Source organism: Wyeomyia smithii, chromosome 2 (genome assembly GCF_029784165.1).
Source record: "Wyeomyia smithii strain HCP4-BCI-WySm-NY-G18 chromosome 2, ASM2978416v1, whole genome shotgun sequence".
NCBI classification, from domain to species: domain Eukaryota; kingdom Metazoa; phylum Arthropoda; class Insecta; order Diptera; family Culicidae; genus Wyeomyia; species Wyeomyia smithii.
This window is the reverse complement of record NC_073695.1, coordinates 126,759,486-126,776,915: the sequence shown is the minus strand read 5'-3', so window position 1 is coordinate 126,776,915 and position 17,430 is coordinate 126,759,486. Positions and strand designations below refer to the sequence as shown.

Sequence of the window (17,430 nt, the reverse complement as noted above, 5' to 3'; positions counted from 1 at the left end):
TTTGTTTTTCGCATACTGACGACGATGTCGACGCATCCTAGGCTTGTTTTATATGTATTCATTAATCGCTAGAGGTGATTTTTTTCCTTCGCTGCCTATATATCATCTGAAAGAGTGTAGTTTTCTGAGCAAAACGTGATTTTTTAAAACTTTATATCATTATCCTTCGATTTTTAAATGAAAAATAAAAATTCGCTCTAAATCGCTACAATGACAGTTGGTATATGGGCGAACTGTCATTGTAGCGATTTCGAGCAGTTTTAGATCGTGATTTAAAAAGCGAAGGACAGCGATAGAAAATTTTTTTAAATCACGTTTTACTTAGAAAATGCATATCTTTCAGGTGATATAAAAAACTGATATAGCTAAACAACCCAATTGATGATTGCAGATAAAATACTCCTGTATTCGTAAATTAGAGTCATTTTTATACATGTGCAAATAATTGAAAATGATTGATTTCACTTTCACTTCTTTTCACTTTTTTGACTGATAATCACAAAATTTCCGTTATTGCATGAATACAATTTTTTTAATAATGGGTAAAATTTTTTTTGAGAAAATCAATTCTCAAAAAGAGTGAAATTGTACCCAGTTTTTGACGTTTGATCGGTATACCCGTTAATGGATAAATCGAGTTTACCCATTAAATGGGTTGGCTCACTTTTTTGCGAAATGGTTGAAAAAGTACCCATTAATGGGGTTTCCTTTCTTACCGTGTAGCGTAAAGTACAGCAATTATTCGAACGATGATTTTATTGAAAATTTGTTCAAAGTGTTATGTCTGTTAGGCTGTGCTTTCACTTACTGTCGTTACGCTACATTATATTTTTCCGAATATAACAAATTGCACAAATATGAAACTTTGCTTTTTTAGCACAACGTTTCTGCATTGCACGTAAAAGTTCGAATTAAACATGTTGAACTGTTGAAATAACCGTCAATTTAAAACATTGAATAAATTATGCCACTTTATACCAATGTCAAAGTGGCATGAACGTACACGACAAATATATAATTGCTCAGAGTGAAGAACTTTTTTTCCAGGTTTCCAGGTCAGTTTCACTGCTAACCACATCATATGAACAAGCTACAAACAAACATAATAAATCCCAAATCTCTATATCACCACAGTTACAGAAAAAAATATGTTGGCATGAGTTTTGAAGAGAATAATGATCATTTCGTTTAGTATGGAAAAAAATTGTTTCCATTGGCACCTTTTTACAATACATATTTATGCATATTTCCCACTTACAGCAAAATACATTCTATAATTCATACATTTTATTTATCGCTATATAAAGTGTGCTATTTAGATTGCATTCATTTTTCATATTCAAATCAGACGAGTCTTCACTAACAAGAGAATCTATCACGAAATACAGTTTCACGTAGATTACAGTCGAACACAGGCTTTAATACAGGTTCTATCTCTTCAATTCGCTTTCTAAATCGTTCCCGGTCCCTCGCTGCTGTCTCCCATTCACCTTTGCGTGCCTGCCTAGACGCGAAATCCCAAACTCGAATTACATGAACTTCTGGATTTAAGTTAAACCGGACCTGAAAAGAGATATTAGATTAAAATGATTTACTATGTTAACATTGTAATGTAAATATCAGAAGCAAGGATAAAAAGAGTCATCGAGAGTTTGTTTGAGCTTGAGCTCGTTTGATCACCACCGGCTGCCTTTTGACGTAGAACTACGTTTTTCTTTAGCCTACCAGATAGCGATGTAAATAGGAAAACTATTAACGAAAAGGGGACGAAAAATGTCCCTTTTTAAATGCTTATAAATCGGTTTGTTTTCAACCGATTTCCTTGATTTTTGCAGCAATTGATTGGAAAATTATACACGCATCAACCCAAATGTAGAAAAATGTTGATTGATTATGCGAACTATTGTACTATTGAAAATTGTCAAGCCTTGTTGAAACGAAAATCACGTCCTCTGATTGGTCGCTTGCTGCCTTTCCCAAAAAAGGTCGACAGAATAGTATAACTAGTTAGCCGCATCGTAGCGAATTGCGGAAGTAGCAGCAGCGGGTTGCGCCAGTAAACAAATCACATCACGTATCTAAGCAGCAGCGAGGTAGCACCAAACGTCTCGATATGCCAGTTAAGAGCTTTGGCCTTCTACCCACAAAAAAGTCTTGGCAACAACACATTCTGTGCTGAATCCAAGAAAACACAATTCTGTTGCGGCCGTCTTATTTACTGAATGCTAAAACAGCTTTTAAAGATTTTGAACAGCAAAATGTTTTTCTCAAGGCAAATAAACAAGTAATTCAAGGTTAATATTTTTTTGGCATTTGCATTTGTTCTGGATCCTAGCAATCAAATTCAGTCGCGATCAAAAAATTTACTTTATTTATTTACCTAATCCCCCCACTGCTGGGGCAGCACAAAGGCTGTGATCAGCATAACCGATTTTGAACACAACAAACCGCTCTGTTCTGTTAGAACACCTTAACGTCAATTCGACTTTACAGGAATAAATTAAAATTCAATCAATGAGCATAAACAGAACTTCGTCGTCTGCCAGCTGCTCAGTTGCAACATGATGCAACACGCAACAGCGAGCAAACGAAATCGCTTGATGTTACAAACAGCGAAACGATGGGGGTTAAAATCATTGCGTGTGTGAAAGCACGATCGGAGTTTATTCGTTGTGTACAAAAATCAAATTCGAATTGTGGAATAATTCGTCTAAAGAACATTAGAGAATGGCAACAATGAACAGAAAGGCGTGGTCTATTTCGTAGCAACCTTCGACTATAAAAGTGTTTCTGGTTAAATCAGCTACATTCATTAGTCGGAAGGTGAGCTGGCTAGACCGTCCACAACGTTGACAGCAGTATTAGCAGATATCAGCATATATCAGCACTCAGCAGTTACAGCGGATTGCAGCGGATAGCAGCGGGTTGCGCCTGTGGCTGCCTTTAAATCAAACAAATCACTTGCCCTGTGGTTGGTCACCATGTCTCAGGAGCAGCGCGGTTCTTCTCACTTCTCAGCGTGTGTCGCCAGACTGACGTTATTGTCCCACTACTGAGGCAGCATAAAGGTTGCCATCAGCCAATCCAGTTCTGAGCAGCGAAATGCCTTTTTCAAGGCAAATAAACAAGTATTTGAATGTTAATAATTTTTTAACAACTCAAGCGAGCCATCTGTGCTGGATATTAGCAATTTAAATCTGTAGCGGCCGTCTAATTTACTGAATGTGAAACAGCTTTTACAGCTCGTGTTTTTAATGTCCTCATTCCCCCACTGTTGAGACAACACAAAGCAAGCATTAGTAGACTTTATGACTCATTAATGAAACACTTACAACAATGCATTTGTTAAAAGTGTGCGTAGTTCTACGTCAGTTATGCGGTCGTGTCTTGTATACAACCTCCTACTTTTTTTTAATAGGGGTGGTGGGGGAGGGGGGGTATGTTTTGTGATGAATTAATTATTTACTAATATTTATTCAGAATTTTTTGTGTGTTCTGCACAAACGGTGACATATCAACGCTATTACATATATTTTAAGCTTTGTTTCATCAAAAGATTGTAATTGCTTTCGCAGTTAAGTGAATATAATTGTAGGGAAATTGTAGACCTACTTGTCAAGAAAGAAATAGTAGGAGGGTGGTGTTCAAGACACGACCGCATGACGTTGACTACGGTATTCTTATATTCCATTGCAACTCCAGTATTTGCTGCAATTTTATCTAACAGTACATTTCTGAATGCTGAGACTTTAAAACGTTAAATACTGAAAGATTGAATCTCTCTTATTTAATCGCTGTCGTTTCATACATATTCGAATCAAACCTTTGTTCGTAACTGCACTACTAAGACAATCATTTAATTTAGCGAATTGGATAAAAATTTTCCTATCTAAGCAAAAAGCAAACTCAACGAAACTATCTGGAATTGGAGACCAGAACGATTCAAGCGGGAATTTAATTTCAAAAATTGTTTGACATTGAATCGATAAAGCTCATACTAGGTTAGCTCCAGCCCAGCATATAACTTCATGTATTTAAAAAAGTGGAAGAGGTTGTTTATAATATACGACCGCAAGTTAACGTAGAATTGCGACAGCCTGTCTTATGTCAATAAATTTTTTGCAATAGCTTTGGAAATACACTCGATTAGGGTTAATCAATTTAATGGTGTGAAGCGGTCGAAATTCTGCTGTGATGTCAAACCATAACAGGCTTCTCCAAGACGTTACATCCTTGCTAATGAAGTGTTGTGAATTTTCTAAAACAGACTCAGCACCGTGAGCAGAACGTGCCGAACTTTTCTGTTTGAAGTCGGATTAAAACGCAGTATCAACAAATCGTAATAAACATCACACTGCTGTGCTTAGTAGTTAGTAGCCTTAAAAAAGGCCAGTTGCTGCAACTGCAATTTTCATTCAGTTATCGCATAAATGCTTCATGGTCAGATAGCGCGCGATATACGCTCTGACATAACAAATGTTTCGTACTTTGTGGAATGGTATAACTGGGAAAAGGGGTGTGACTTAATTATTTCCAGTTATACCATTCTACAACGTTCGAAAAATTTTATTTCTTATGTCGTAATACTAATGTACGAAAAATACATCTGCGTTTGTCCGAAGGAAGAAAATGCTCCCGTTTTCGTGTCGGATATAAGGATTGCAATTCTGCTGTAATGTCAAACAATAGCCGTCTTCTCCAAGACGTTACATCCTTGTTAACGAAGTGTTGTGAATTTTCTAAAACGAACTCAGCACCGGGAGCAGAACTTGCCGAACTTTTCTGTTTGAAATCGGGTTTGTTTCGTATATACCGCCTGTTATGCTCAGTATCAACAAATCATAATAAACATCACACTGCTGTGCATTTTCAGCAGCATCAAACCACAGTTGCAGTTTAGTAATAATCATTCATTATGCTCTTCCAAATACATTTAGTAGCCTTTAAAAAGAACGGTTGCTGCAATTGCAATTTTCATTCTATTATCGCATAAATTCTTCATGGTCAGATAGCGCGCGATATCCGCTCTGACATAACAAATTTTTCGTACGTTGTGAAATTTATTTCCAGTTATACCTTTCTAAAACGTTCGAAAAATTTTATTTCGTATGTTGTAATATTAATGTACGAAAAATACATCACATTCATTCTGGCTCAGAGCGATCTTTTGATAAGCTCCGCCTTGTTTTTCAGTTCCTACAGATTTTCTCAGTTTCGTAAAAATGATTTCTTGTGAACATTCTGTCGAGCCGGACTGAAAGAGCTCTCATAGAGGCAACGATATAACATGTATTGTGTCGTGTTGTGCGGCTTGGAAGAAGAAAAGAAAGTCTCCGTGTCGTTGATATTGCCTATGGTAGACATGAGTATGAAGGTGGAAATTCTGCTGTGATGTCAAACTATAAACGTTTTGTTTTAAGACGCAATAGCGTAAGTGCTGCATTTCTGTTATTTGCTACCATCCAGCACGAGAACAAGTATAAATTACAACCAGTTCTTCTCAGGGCTACCAACACTTTCTTGAGGCAATGTTTAATTTTTCTTGGCTTACAAATACTGAAATTTGCGGTTTTCCGTCTGTTACACATGATGAAAAATCTTAACTAGTTCAATCACATAATTGTAGAGCACCAAAAGGTGCTATTATATTTCACAACAGTAACAACACTGGCAAGTTTGTTCAATTATCTTTGTTTCGGATAACCATTCGCCGATGATTCTAGTTCCCCCGTTTTCTTTAGTAGAATTGCCTGCCATTTCCAACAATTCTGCAACTACCGAAAACTCCATAACAGCCGCCAGATAGACAGGTGCTGAAGTATCAACGCGCCCAGCGCGATAAGCCAGAAATTGAAACCCGGCTTTTCTTTCTCCGTCATGATCAGCATCCAACGTTCGTGTGGTATCGGTACAGTCATGGAATGAACAAAGCGCGTGTCAAAATCTTTTGCACAGTAACACGCAACACCGCACAGTGGGACGAAATCAAAAATAGTAGGACATTGGTGTTTGTGACGAAACGCATGGTTTTAGCGTTTCGATGTCTTCTAGAAAGTTTCTCAGTTTTATGAATACTTTATTTCGATGGTAAAATTTTTTGTTTAAGGGGGGTGTACGCCAAAATAAGAAAAAAAACTTTTTTATTTTTTGATAAAATAGGTAACTTTCTTCCGACACATTGTAGAACTAGCTATTTCGAGCAAGTTTGTAGAACATTGAAAAATTCTATCTCTTAATCTAACAAATTTATAAGATATAAAAGCAAAGCACCCCCTTAAAATGTGTTTTTTGTGTGAAAACGCTCTTATCTTAATTTTGCCATTGTTCAAGTGTTCTACAAACTTCAAACTAAGATAAATTGTCACATTTTTTTAGAAGAAAGTGCATCGCAATCTCTTTATTTGGAGGAGTTATGTCTGTTTTTACATTTTTTGACACAATTTTCAAGAGAACATATTTTGCGGAAAGGCAGGTCTTGGCAGCTACTTTCAGTTTCATTTTACTCGGATACTGATTCCCTCCAATTGTATATATATCTCGTACTGGAATCGAAGGGGATTCATGGTAATTTTTCGAAAATCAAGTTGCAACTTTTTTGGAATTTAAATTCTTTTTAATTTCTATTCATCGTCTGAATCTTCATCACTTGATGTTATATTGTTACGAGAGATGTTGGGCTCTTTCAGTAATCGCAGCACATCTCCTGTAAACGGTACGCGTTTTGTTCTGATGACACCATCAGCCTGTTAAAAATGTCCTGATTAGTGGCCATACTGATGGAGACAATAATAAAAAATAACGTAAGTTAATTGTCCAAATATATTATAAAATCGCAATTATTTACCGAGAACACTTCCTTGCACGATGCTCTCGAAAATTTTTGATATCTTTATTACGACACTCTTGAGCTTCTTCAGATAGTGTTCCAATTGGCACAATCGATGCCTTAATTATATCGGGCCCGTGAATAATTAAACGATGTATATATATATATATATATATATATATATATATATATATATATATATATATATATATATATATATATATATATATATATATATATATATATATATATATATATATATATATATATATATATATATATATATATATATATAGATATAAACATATATATATATATATATATATATATATATATATATATATATATATATATATATATATATATATATATATATATATATATCACTTCAACGAAGAGGTATTTGCGGAAGCAATTAGACTAGAACACGAGGCGAGCAGAACTCGTAACCTGAGCGCTGATCAACTTGTTGCATTACTTTCGCGGGCGTGCGACGCCACTATGCCTAGGAACCGCCAGCCTAGGCATGGAAGGCCACCAGTCTACTGGTGGACCGACGCGATAGCGGACCTCCGCAGAGCGTGTCTTCAAGCGAGAAGAAGGATTCAACGTGCGCGAACCGACGAAGAAAGGGAAGATCGTCGAGGGGCATTCAGTTTCGCAAGAGCGGCGCTTAAGAGAGCAATAAAAGCTAGTAAACGTGCGTGCTTCGAAAGACTGTGCGCTAGTGCCAACACTAACCCGTGGGGTAACGCCTATAGGATGGTGATGGCCAAGACTAAGGGTGCGATGGCGCCCGCAGAAAAATCACCAGCGATGCTTGAGCGGATCATAGAGGGACTCTTTACACGCCACGAGCCAAATCCTTGGCCTCCGGCTGGCGAGTCACTTCACCGACGTTCCAGTATCTCAAACTCAGACCAGAGGTGGTCGGCCAACCTGCCGAACACCCAATATATGAGTGACGGCGTTAGCCGTGCCGAGGCAGAGGAGGCGGAAACGGTTACGAATGAGGAACTCATCGCGATCGCCAACTCCCTGAAGGTGAGCAAGGCACCGGGATTGGATGGGATTCCGAATCTGGCTGTGAAGAAGGCCATCAAAGAGGCCCCCAGACTATTCCGGGAAGTCATGCAGAAGTGCCCGGATGACTGTACATTCCCAGAGAGATGGAAGCGACAGAAGCTGGTCTTATTGCCGAAGACAGGGAAACCACCTGGTGACCCGTCGGCATACAGACCGATATGTCTGCTCGATACGGCGGGTAAGGTGCTCGAGAAGGTTATTCTCAATAGACTGGTTAGGTACACCGAAAGTGCAAACGGTCTGTCGAGTAACCAGTTCGGCTTCCGAAAAGGCAAGTCTACGGTGGATGCTATTCTGTCCGTCACCAAAACAGCAGAGGTAGCACTCCAGCGTAAAAAATGGGGCATTCGCTATTGCGCAATCGTCACGTTGGACGTGAAAAATGCGTTCAATAGTGTTAGCTGGGATTCCATAGCCCACTCGCTTCGGAAACTAGACATTCCGGTGTCTTTGTACAGGATTCTGGGAAATTATTTCCAGAATCGTGTGCTAGTTTTTTTGTTTAAGGGGGGTGTACGCCAAAATAAGAAAAAAAACTTTTTTATTTTTTGATAAAATAGGTAACTTTCTTCCGACACATTGTAGAACTAGCTATTTCGAGCAAGTTTGTAGAACATTGAAAAATTCTATCTCTTAATCTAACAAATTTATAAGATATAAAAGCAAAGCACCCCCTTAAAATGTGTTTTTTGTGTGAAAACGCTCTTATCTTAATTTTGCCATTGTTCAAGTGTTCTACAAACTTCAAACTAAGATAAATTGTCACATTTTTTTAGAAGAAAGTGCATCGCAATCTCTTTATTTGGAGGAGTTATGTCTGTTTTTACATTTTTTGACACAATTTTCAAGAGAACATATTTTGCGGAAAGGCAGGTCTTGGCAGCTACTTTCAGTTTCATTTTACTCGGATACTTATTCCCTCCAATTGTATATATATCTCGTACTGGAATCGAAGGGGATTCATGGTAATTTTTCGAAAATCAAGTTGCAACTTTTTTGGAATTTAAATTCTTTTTAATTTCTATTCATCGTCTGAATCTTCATCACTTGATGTTATATTGTTACGAGAGATGTTGGGCTCTTTCAGTAATCGCAGCACATCTCCTGTAAACGGTACGCGTTTTGTTCTGATGACACCATCAGCCTGTTAAAAATGTCCTGATTAGTGGCCATACTAATGGAGACAATAATAAAAAATAACGTAAGTTAATTGTCCAAATATATTATAAAATCGCAATTATTTACCGAGAACACTTCCTTGCACGATGCTCTCGAAAATTTTTGATATCTTTATTACGACACTCTTGAGCTTCTTCAGATAGTGTTCCAACTGGCACAATCGATGCCTTAATTATATCGGGCCCGTGAATAATTAAACGATGTATATATATATATATATATATATATATATATATATATATATATATATATATATATATATATATATATATATATATATATATATATATATATATATATATATATATATATATATATATATATATATATAGATATAAACATATATATATATATATATATATATATATATATATATATATATATATATATATATATATATATATATATATATATATATATATCACTTCAACGAAGAGGTATTTGCGGAAGCAATTAGACTAGAACACGAGGCGAGCAGAACTCGTAACCTGAGCGCTGATCAACTTGTTGCATTACTTTCGCGGGCGTGCGACGCCACTATGCCTAGGAACCGCCAGCCTAGGCATGGAAGGCCACCAGTCTACTGGTGGACCGACGCGATAGCGGACCTCCGCAGAGCGTGTCTTCAAGCGAGAAGAAGGATTCAACGTGCGCGAACCGACGAAGAAAGGGAAGATCGTCGAGGGGCATTCAGTTTCGCAAGAGCGGCGCTTAAGAGAGCAATAAAAGCTAGTAAACGTGCGTGCTTCGAAAGACTGTGCGCTAGTGCCAACACTAACCCGTGGGGTAACGCCTATAGGATGGTGATGGCCAAGACTAAGGGTGCGATGGCGCCCGCAGAAAAATCACCAGCGATGCTTGAGCGGATCATAGAGGGACTCTTTCCACGCCACGAGCCAAATCCTTGGCCTCCGGCTGGCGAGTCACTTCACCGACGTTCCAGTATCTCAAACTCAGACCAGAGGTGGTCGGCCAACCTGCCGAACACCCAATATATGAGTGACGGCGTTAGCCGTGCCGAGGCAGAGGAGGCGGAAACAGTTACGAATGAGGAACTCATCGCGATCGCCAACTCCCTGAAGGTGAGCAAGGCACCGGGATTGGATGGGATTCCGAATCTGGCTGTGAAGAAGGCCATCAAAGAGGCCCCCAGACTATTCCGGGAAGTCATGCTGAAGTGCCCGGATGACTGTACATTCCCAGAGAGATGGAAGCGACAGAAGCTGGTCTTATTGCCGAAGACAGGGAAACCACCTGGTGACCCGTCGGCATACAGACCGATATGTCTGCTCGATACGGCGGGTAAGGTGCTCGAGAAGGTTATTCTCAATAGACTGGTTAGGTACACCGAAAGTGCAAACGGTCTGTCGAGTAACCAGTTCGGCTTCCGAAAAGGCAAGTCTACGGTGGATGCTATTCTGTCCGTCACCAAAACAGCAGAGGTAGCACTCCAGCGTAAAAGATGGGGCATTCGCTATTGCGCAATCGTCACGTTGGACGTGAAAAATGCGTTCAATAGTGTTAGCTGGGATTCCATAGCCCACTCGCTTCGGAAACTAGACATTCCGGTGTCTTTGTACAGGATTCTGGGAAATTATTTCCAGAATCGTGTGCTAGTTTACAGCACAGACGAGGGTCAAAAATGTGTCACAATTACCGCAGGGGTTCCACAAGGTTCCATCCTGGGCCCGGTACTGTGGAATATCATGTACGATGAAGTGCTGAAACTAAAGCTCCCCCAAGGGGTTGTGATCGTTGGGTTTGCGGACGACATCACACTTGAGGTCTACGGCGAGTCGATCGAGGAGGTTGAGTTGACGGCTTCGCACTCTATAAGCGTCGTCGAGGACTGGATGCGCTCCAAAAAACTGGAGCTGGCGCATCATAAGACGGAGATTTCAGTTGTCAATAACCGCAAGTCGAAGCAACAGGCGTTGATCAGTGTCGGGAATTGCACCATCGCCTCTAAGCGCTCCTTGAAGCTGCTGGGGGTGATGATCGATGACAAGCTCGCCTTCGGGAGCCATGTCGAATATGCCTGTAAGAGAGCTTCAATGGCCATTGCAGCATTATCTCGCATGATGTCCAATAGCTCAGCAGTGTACGGCAGCAAGCGGAAACTTCTAGCTAGCGTGACTTCGTCCATACTGAGATACGGCGGGCCAGTGTGGTCCAAAGCACTAGGTACTAGTAAACATCGGAGTAAGTTGGAAAGTACCTACAGACTCAGTGCCTGAGGGTTGCGAGCGCGTATCGAACTGTGTCATACGACGCAATCTGCGTCCTGTCCGGCATGATGCCTATCAGCATAGCCATTAAGGAGGACGTAGAATGCTTCGATCAACGTGACACAAGGGGCATACGAGGTACCAGAAGATCATTCTCGATGATCAGATGGCAGCAGGAGTGGTCCAATTCCGTGAAGGGTAGATGGACGCATCGACTTATTCCGGATGTATCCGGATGGGTCGGGAGGCGCCATGGAGAAGTGAACTTCCATCTGAAACAGATTCTGTCAGGCCATGGTTGCTTTAGGCAGTATCTACACAGATTCGGGCATGCGGGGTCCCCCATGTGTCCCGAGTGCGCGGAAGCGGAAGAGACTGCTGAGCATGTCTTCTTCGTGTGCCCTCGTTTTGTGCATGCGCGGAGCGACATGATGGTAGTGAGCGGGCCAGACACCACTCCGGACAACCTAGTTCGGAGGATGTGTAAAGACCCAAACATTTGGAGAGCGGTTTGTACAGCCGCCTCTCAAATAGTTTTAGAATTGCAAAACAGGCGACAGGTTGACCACCGACACGCCAGTGTTAGCTAACGACCAGTCTCCAGGTTAGTTAGCTAAGTTAGCAAAAAGACCTAAAGAACCAAGAGGGTGCACAGAGCACAAAAGCCGCTCCCCGAAGCAATACCTAGCGGTGGTCCCGGGGAGTATTATGGGCTGGAGACTGAAGGGGTTTTAGTGGGTCCGATCACTGATTCAAACCAACCCCACACTCCCTGAGGTTGGTCACCTCAGGGGTTTGGATGCAAATTTCCCCTTCACCTGAAACCAAAAAAAAACAAAAAAAACAAAAAAAAAAAAAAATATATATATATATATATATATATATATATATATATATATATATATATATATATATATATATATATATATATATATTGCGCCGGTCAGGGGTGTCATAGTTGCCCATAAGGCGCTATGACAGCCGCGCCTAGCCATGGCCTCACTGCTCCAGCATAGACTACCTTGGGACCATATAGGCGTCGCGACTACTCCATTATGGATGAGGATAACGACTGGAAAGGGGACCCATTTAACCAAAAATGATTAATAATTCGAATATGAAGAAGGGCGCAGATGGGTTGGGAAACCCATTTGTACGAGGAGGCATCCAGAGGTCTCCGCCGAGAAAGGCGGAAACGGTTGCAATAAAGGATGCCTGCGAAGACCGCGTAGGCAGTACGCCTACCGATACTACGCAGGACGGTCGACAGACAGCGGGACACGTTACCAAGAGTAGCAGCGCTGTCAGAGCAGCTTGATGTTATCATCGAGTTTGCGAAAAGTCGCAGCAATACGTCGAAGTACCTGAAGCAGGCATATATGCTTCGGTCCTCGGCTAATGCTGCGATGACAGAACATGCCGAAATCATGGCAAGGGCTGTGTCTGAGAAGAAGGGCCAAACGGAGGTGTCTAGGAGGGCGACGAAGTCGGTTCAGACGGACACCTTCACATTTGCGGCGGTCTGCGCCTCCGGGCAAGCTGCCAAACGAACGAGGTAGTCTCCAGGGGAAGCGGCCCCGGCAAATACGAAAAAACGGTTGGTTGTGCTGAACTCGCGGGACAGCACACCAGCGGGTTCGATTCGAAGTCCGTTGAAGAACCGACCGTAGTCACAGCTATAGAACCCACTTGGGTTACCGTAGGAGGAAAAAAGCGCCAAAGTAGCACGAAGCGCCAGGGAATAGAGGATAAAAAACGACCTTAGAAAGCCATGAAGACGCGGAGCAGGGGTAACGCCCTCATACTCAAGCAGCGTTGCCAGGTATTCAGATTTAGCTGGATTATCCAGATTTTTGAACATGTATCCAGGTAAACAGATTTGATGTCCAATTATCCAGATTTTTCATGAATGATCCAGATTTTATCCAGATTTTACTTTCTCTGTTCCGCAAAAAGGTCATCACTTCAAATTTGGCGCGAAATTTTGCAATTTTGTCACCTTAAATTTTACGTACCTCAAGACTTATATCCGAAGAATTTAACTTTCACCCCACGAAATGACTTCCAGATTTTTTTTTTGCCTTTTCCAGATTTTAAAAAAAATGACCTGGCAACGCTGTACTCAAGACAAAAGGGTCCAAGTACTCTGAAGTCTTGAAAAAAAAATGAGAGGTGAAACCCAGCTCAAGGATCTGGGAGCAGATGTGCGGACCATCCGTCGATCTCGCACCGGTGAGATGATCCTTGAGCTCCAAAAGGATGCTAAAAGCAAGAGCGCCTCCAACAAGGCGGTTTCCGAGAAGGTCCTCGGAAGGGATGTGCAAATTCGGGCACTCACCCCAGAGGTAACTCTCCAGCTTCAAAACCTGGATGAAATCACCGAGAGGTGCGATATTGCACAGGTCCTCAAGGATAAGTGCGGAGTGGAAGTGGCCACCGAGGCAATTCGCCTCCGTAAGGGTCCAGCGGGGACCCAGGTGGCCACTTTCCGGCTTGCATCGGCCGATGCAAACCTGGCCTTGAAGACAGCCAAACTTAAGGTTGGCTGGTCAGTATGTCCCCTAAGCATACTTCAGCAGCCGGACGTTTGCTTCAGGTGTTTCGAGGGAGGACACAAGTCCTGGACCTGCAAGGGGCCCGATAGGAGCCAGTTATGTAGGCGGTGTGGTGGTGCTGGCCATAAAGCTAAAGACTGCGAGAAGCCTCCCAAGTGCCTGGTATGTACTGGAAAACGGGACGCAAAACACTTTATGGGGGGCCCACGGTGCCCAGCCGGTAAGGCGGCCACGAAACCACGGGCGTGAGGGTGACACTATTGAACCTGAACCACTGCTATGCGGCACAGCAGCTGCTATACCAAGCAGCGTCTGAGTCGCGGTCGGACATCGCAATCGTATCGGACCCCTACTGCATTCCTCCCGGAAACGGTAATTGGGTTGTAGATAAGTCCAGTGCAGCGGCCATATGCACGATCAGCAAGTTCCCGGTTCAGTAGGTTGTGTCAACCTCAAATGAAGGATACGCGGTTGCCAAGGTGGACAGAGTGTTCTACTGCAGTTGTTATGCTCCGCCACGTTGGTCTATCGAAAGGTTCACCCAGACGGTCGACCTGTTATCTATGGAGCTGACGGGACTAACACCCTTAGTAGTGGCGGGCGTCTTCAACGCTTGGGCTGTTCAGTGGGGAAGCCGCCGCACGTACCGGAGGGGTCAGATCTTGTTGGAAGCTTAGGCAAAGCACAATCTAGATCTGGCCAACGTTGGAACTAAGTGTACATTCAGCAGAAATGGTGCGGAGTCGATCATCGACGTGACGTTCTCCAGCCCAGAACTGATCGTGAAGGGTAGACGATGGCTACACCTATAGTGACCACCAGTCGGTCTGCTATAGTGTAGTCCATAACGCGAGGCGGCAGGCGACGGGTAGAACCAATACTCCGACCGTCCGCGGGTGGAAGACATCGTATTTCGATGCCGAGGTATTTGTAGAGGCAATGAGAAGAGAGCGCGAGGGGGGCAGTTGGCTCCGCCCGAGTGCTGACCAATTAGTTGCCACATTATCACGGGCGTGCGACGCCACCATGCCTAGGACTCGACAGCCTAGGAATGGTAAGTCACCGGTGTACTGGTGGACTGACGCGATAGATGACCTTCGCAGTGTTTGGCCGAGCTGCAGGCCACCACGGGTCGACGCCTGGCGACCGTCGAGGCCATGCACGCGTGCGTGACCACCGATAGGTGTGTGATAGCATCAATTAGTCCTGGACCGGCAGCGGGAGCTTGCCTAGGGAGTGGTGGGGTTTCGGGCATTGGGCAGTCGATTCCCCGTAAAAGCCACGGCCACCCGTAAACAGCTTCGACGGAGCGAGTAGTGCCGCTCCCATCATCCAAATGCACTAACCTGCCTATTGGGGCTGATACCAGTAAGGTCCCAATTATGGTGTACTGGTCGCTGTGTTTTTAGGTTTTTGAGAGGGAATACGATTTTATACCACGACGTAGGGCTGGCACCTGCACCGAGCTCCCTTAGTAAAGTCGTGTGACAACGGCTTGAAACGGCGAGGTGGCATACGGCTGCAGGGGTCTCCGTCCCGTAAAACCTGGCAGGCTTTCCAGTACGTTCCGCGGTCATTGCCTGATGGGAATCAGGCAGGAGTGGGATCAGATGCCCTTTCCTGACTTACGCCGGTTGGGAGGCGTCATAGTTGCTCATGAGGGGCTATGGCGACCTTCACTAGCCATGACCTCACTGCTCCGGCATAGGCCACCATGGGACCATATAGGCGACCACTCCACCATGACCAAGGATAGCGGCTGGAAGGGGGACCCTTTTAACCAAAATGTTAACCATTAAAATCGACGAAGAGGCGAAGGTAGTGGATGGGGCGGACGGGTTAGTAAACCCGTTTGCCAGGCGGGGCATCGCCCGGTCTCCACCGAGACTGGCCGATGCCGGTAAAGGCGGCGCACAGGTTGGTACACCTTTTGCGACACCGACAGGGGAGTTCCGAGTTGGGGCAAAGGCGGGCACGCCTAAGCTAGCACCAACCGGAACGGCGAAGACTGGTGGCAAGGTGGAAACACCTAAAACCGCCAAGGAGCAGGAACAGGCTATGCTACTCTCTGCGGTAGAAAGCCACATGAATAAGTTCCCAAGCGTGGAGGCGGTGTCCGTACAACTTGATGAAATACTCAAGTTCACGGACGAACGTAGCAACATTTCAAAAGACCTGAAACAATGTCTTCTGTTGTTACGTATGAACGTATGCAGCGCGAAGTCCGAGCTTTCGCAAGCCCTTAAACGGGCTAACGATGCCGAAAGCAAGGCACTTGCGCTAGAGGCGAGGCTCAACCAGCCTAAAAAAGGGAGTGCTGCAGCTGTGTCTAAATACACACAAACAGCTGCAGCATCGTTTGCCGAAGTCTGTTCAACCGAACCGACTGGCAAACGTGCGAGGGGCTCTCCGGGGGAAACGGCCCCCAGGACGCAACGAAGGCGGTTGTTCGGTGACAGCCATGAAGCTGGCTCGTCGGTCCAGCCGAGCAAAGAACCAGCAAACGGCGAACCGGCAAACGGCGTAGCCACGGATTGGACCACCGTGGTGAATAAGAAGCGGCAGAAGCGGGAACGACGCGCGAAGCGCGGCGACCGCAATAAGAAGCCGCAAGGGGCGAGTAGGCGGAGCAAGGGTGACGCCCTCATTTTCAAGACCGATGCGTCTAAGTACGCCGAAGTCTTGAAGGCCATGAGAGGCGAACCCAAGCTCAAAGACCTCGGCACGGACGTCAGGACAATTCGTCGGTCACGCACCGGCGAGATGATCCTCGAACTCCGCAAAGAGGCGAAGGGCAAGGGCTGTGCCTATAAAAAGACGGCCCAGGAAGTGCTAGGCGAGGAGGTTAAAATCCGAGCCCTCACTCCTGAAGTGACTCTCCAGCTTAAAAACCTGGACGAGATCACCGAAGGGTGTGACATAGCACAAGCCTTCGAACGTGAGTGTGGAGTGGTAGTAACCGCAGAGGCAGTTCGTCTCCGCAGGGGCCCGGCCGGCACCCAGGTTGCTACCATAAAGCTTCCACTAACGGAGGGTAACAAGGCCCTGAAGAAGGCCACGTTGAAGGTGGGTTGGTCGGTCTGCCCTCTGGGCACCTTCCAACAGCCTGACGTTTGCTTCAGGTGCTTTGAGCGAGGGCATAAATCCTGGTCGTGCAAAGGGCCTGACAGGTCCAATTTATGCCGCCGCTGCGGTGGCGCAGGCCACAAGGCACGGGACTGCGGTGCACCTCCCAAGTGTCTGGTATGTACCGGTAAACGGGACGCCAAACACGCCATGGGAGGCCCCAAGTGTCCGGCTGCACGGCCGGCTACTAAGCCGCAGGCCTGAGGGTGATACAGTTAAACCTGAACCACTGCTATGCGGCGCAGCAGCTGCTACACCAAGCGGCTGCTGAGTCGTTGTCGGACGTGGCCATCGTCTCGGACCCATACCGTATCCCAACCGGAAACGGTAACTGGGTATCGGACAAGTCTGGGAAGACGGCCATTTGCACGACAGGCAGGTCCCCGGTTCAGGAGATTGTGTCGACCTCCAGAGAGGGGTACGTTATTGC

At 44.2% G+C, this 17,430-nt stretch overlaps 1 protein-coding gene across 1 annotated transcript in view; it reads right to left on the bottom strand.

The window, feature by feature from the left end:
• Positions 1–1,269: 1,269 nt before the first annotated feature.
• LOC129723122 (uncharacterized) overlaps positions 1,270–17,430 on the bottom strand; it is a 42,995-nt gene continuing 26,834 nt past the window's right edge. Inside the window, exon 2 of the mRNA XM_055677106.1 lies at positions 1,270–1,563. Coding sequence (XP_055533081.1) covers positions 1,360–1,563 — 204 coding nt within the window. The 3' untranslated portion in view covers positions 1,270–1,359. The remainder of the gene's footprint in view (positions 1,564–17,430) is intronic.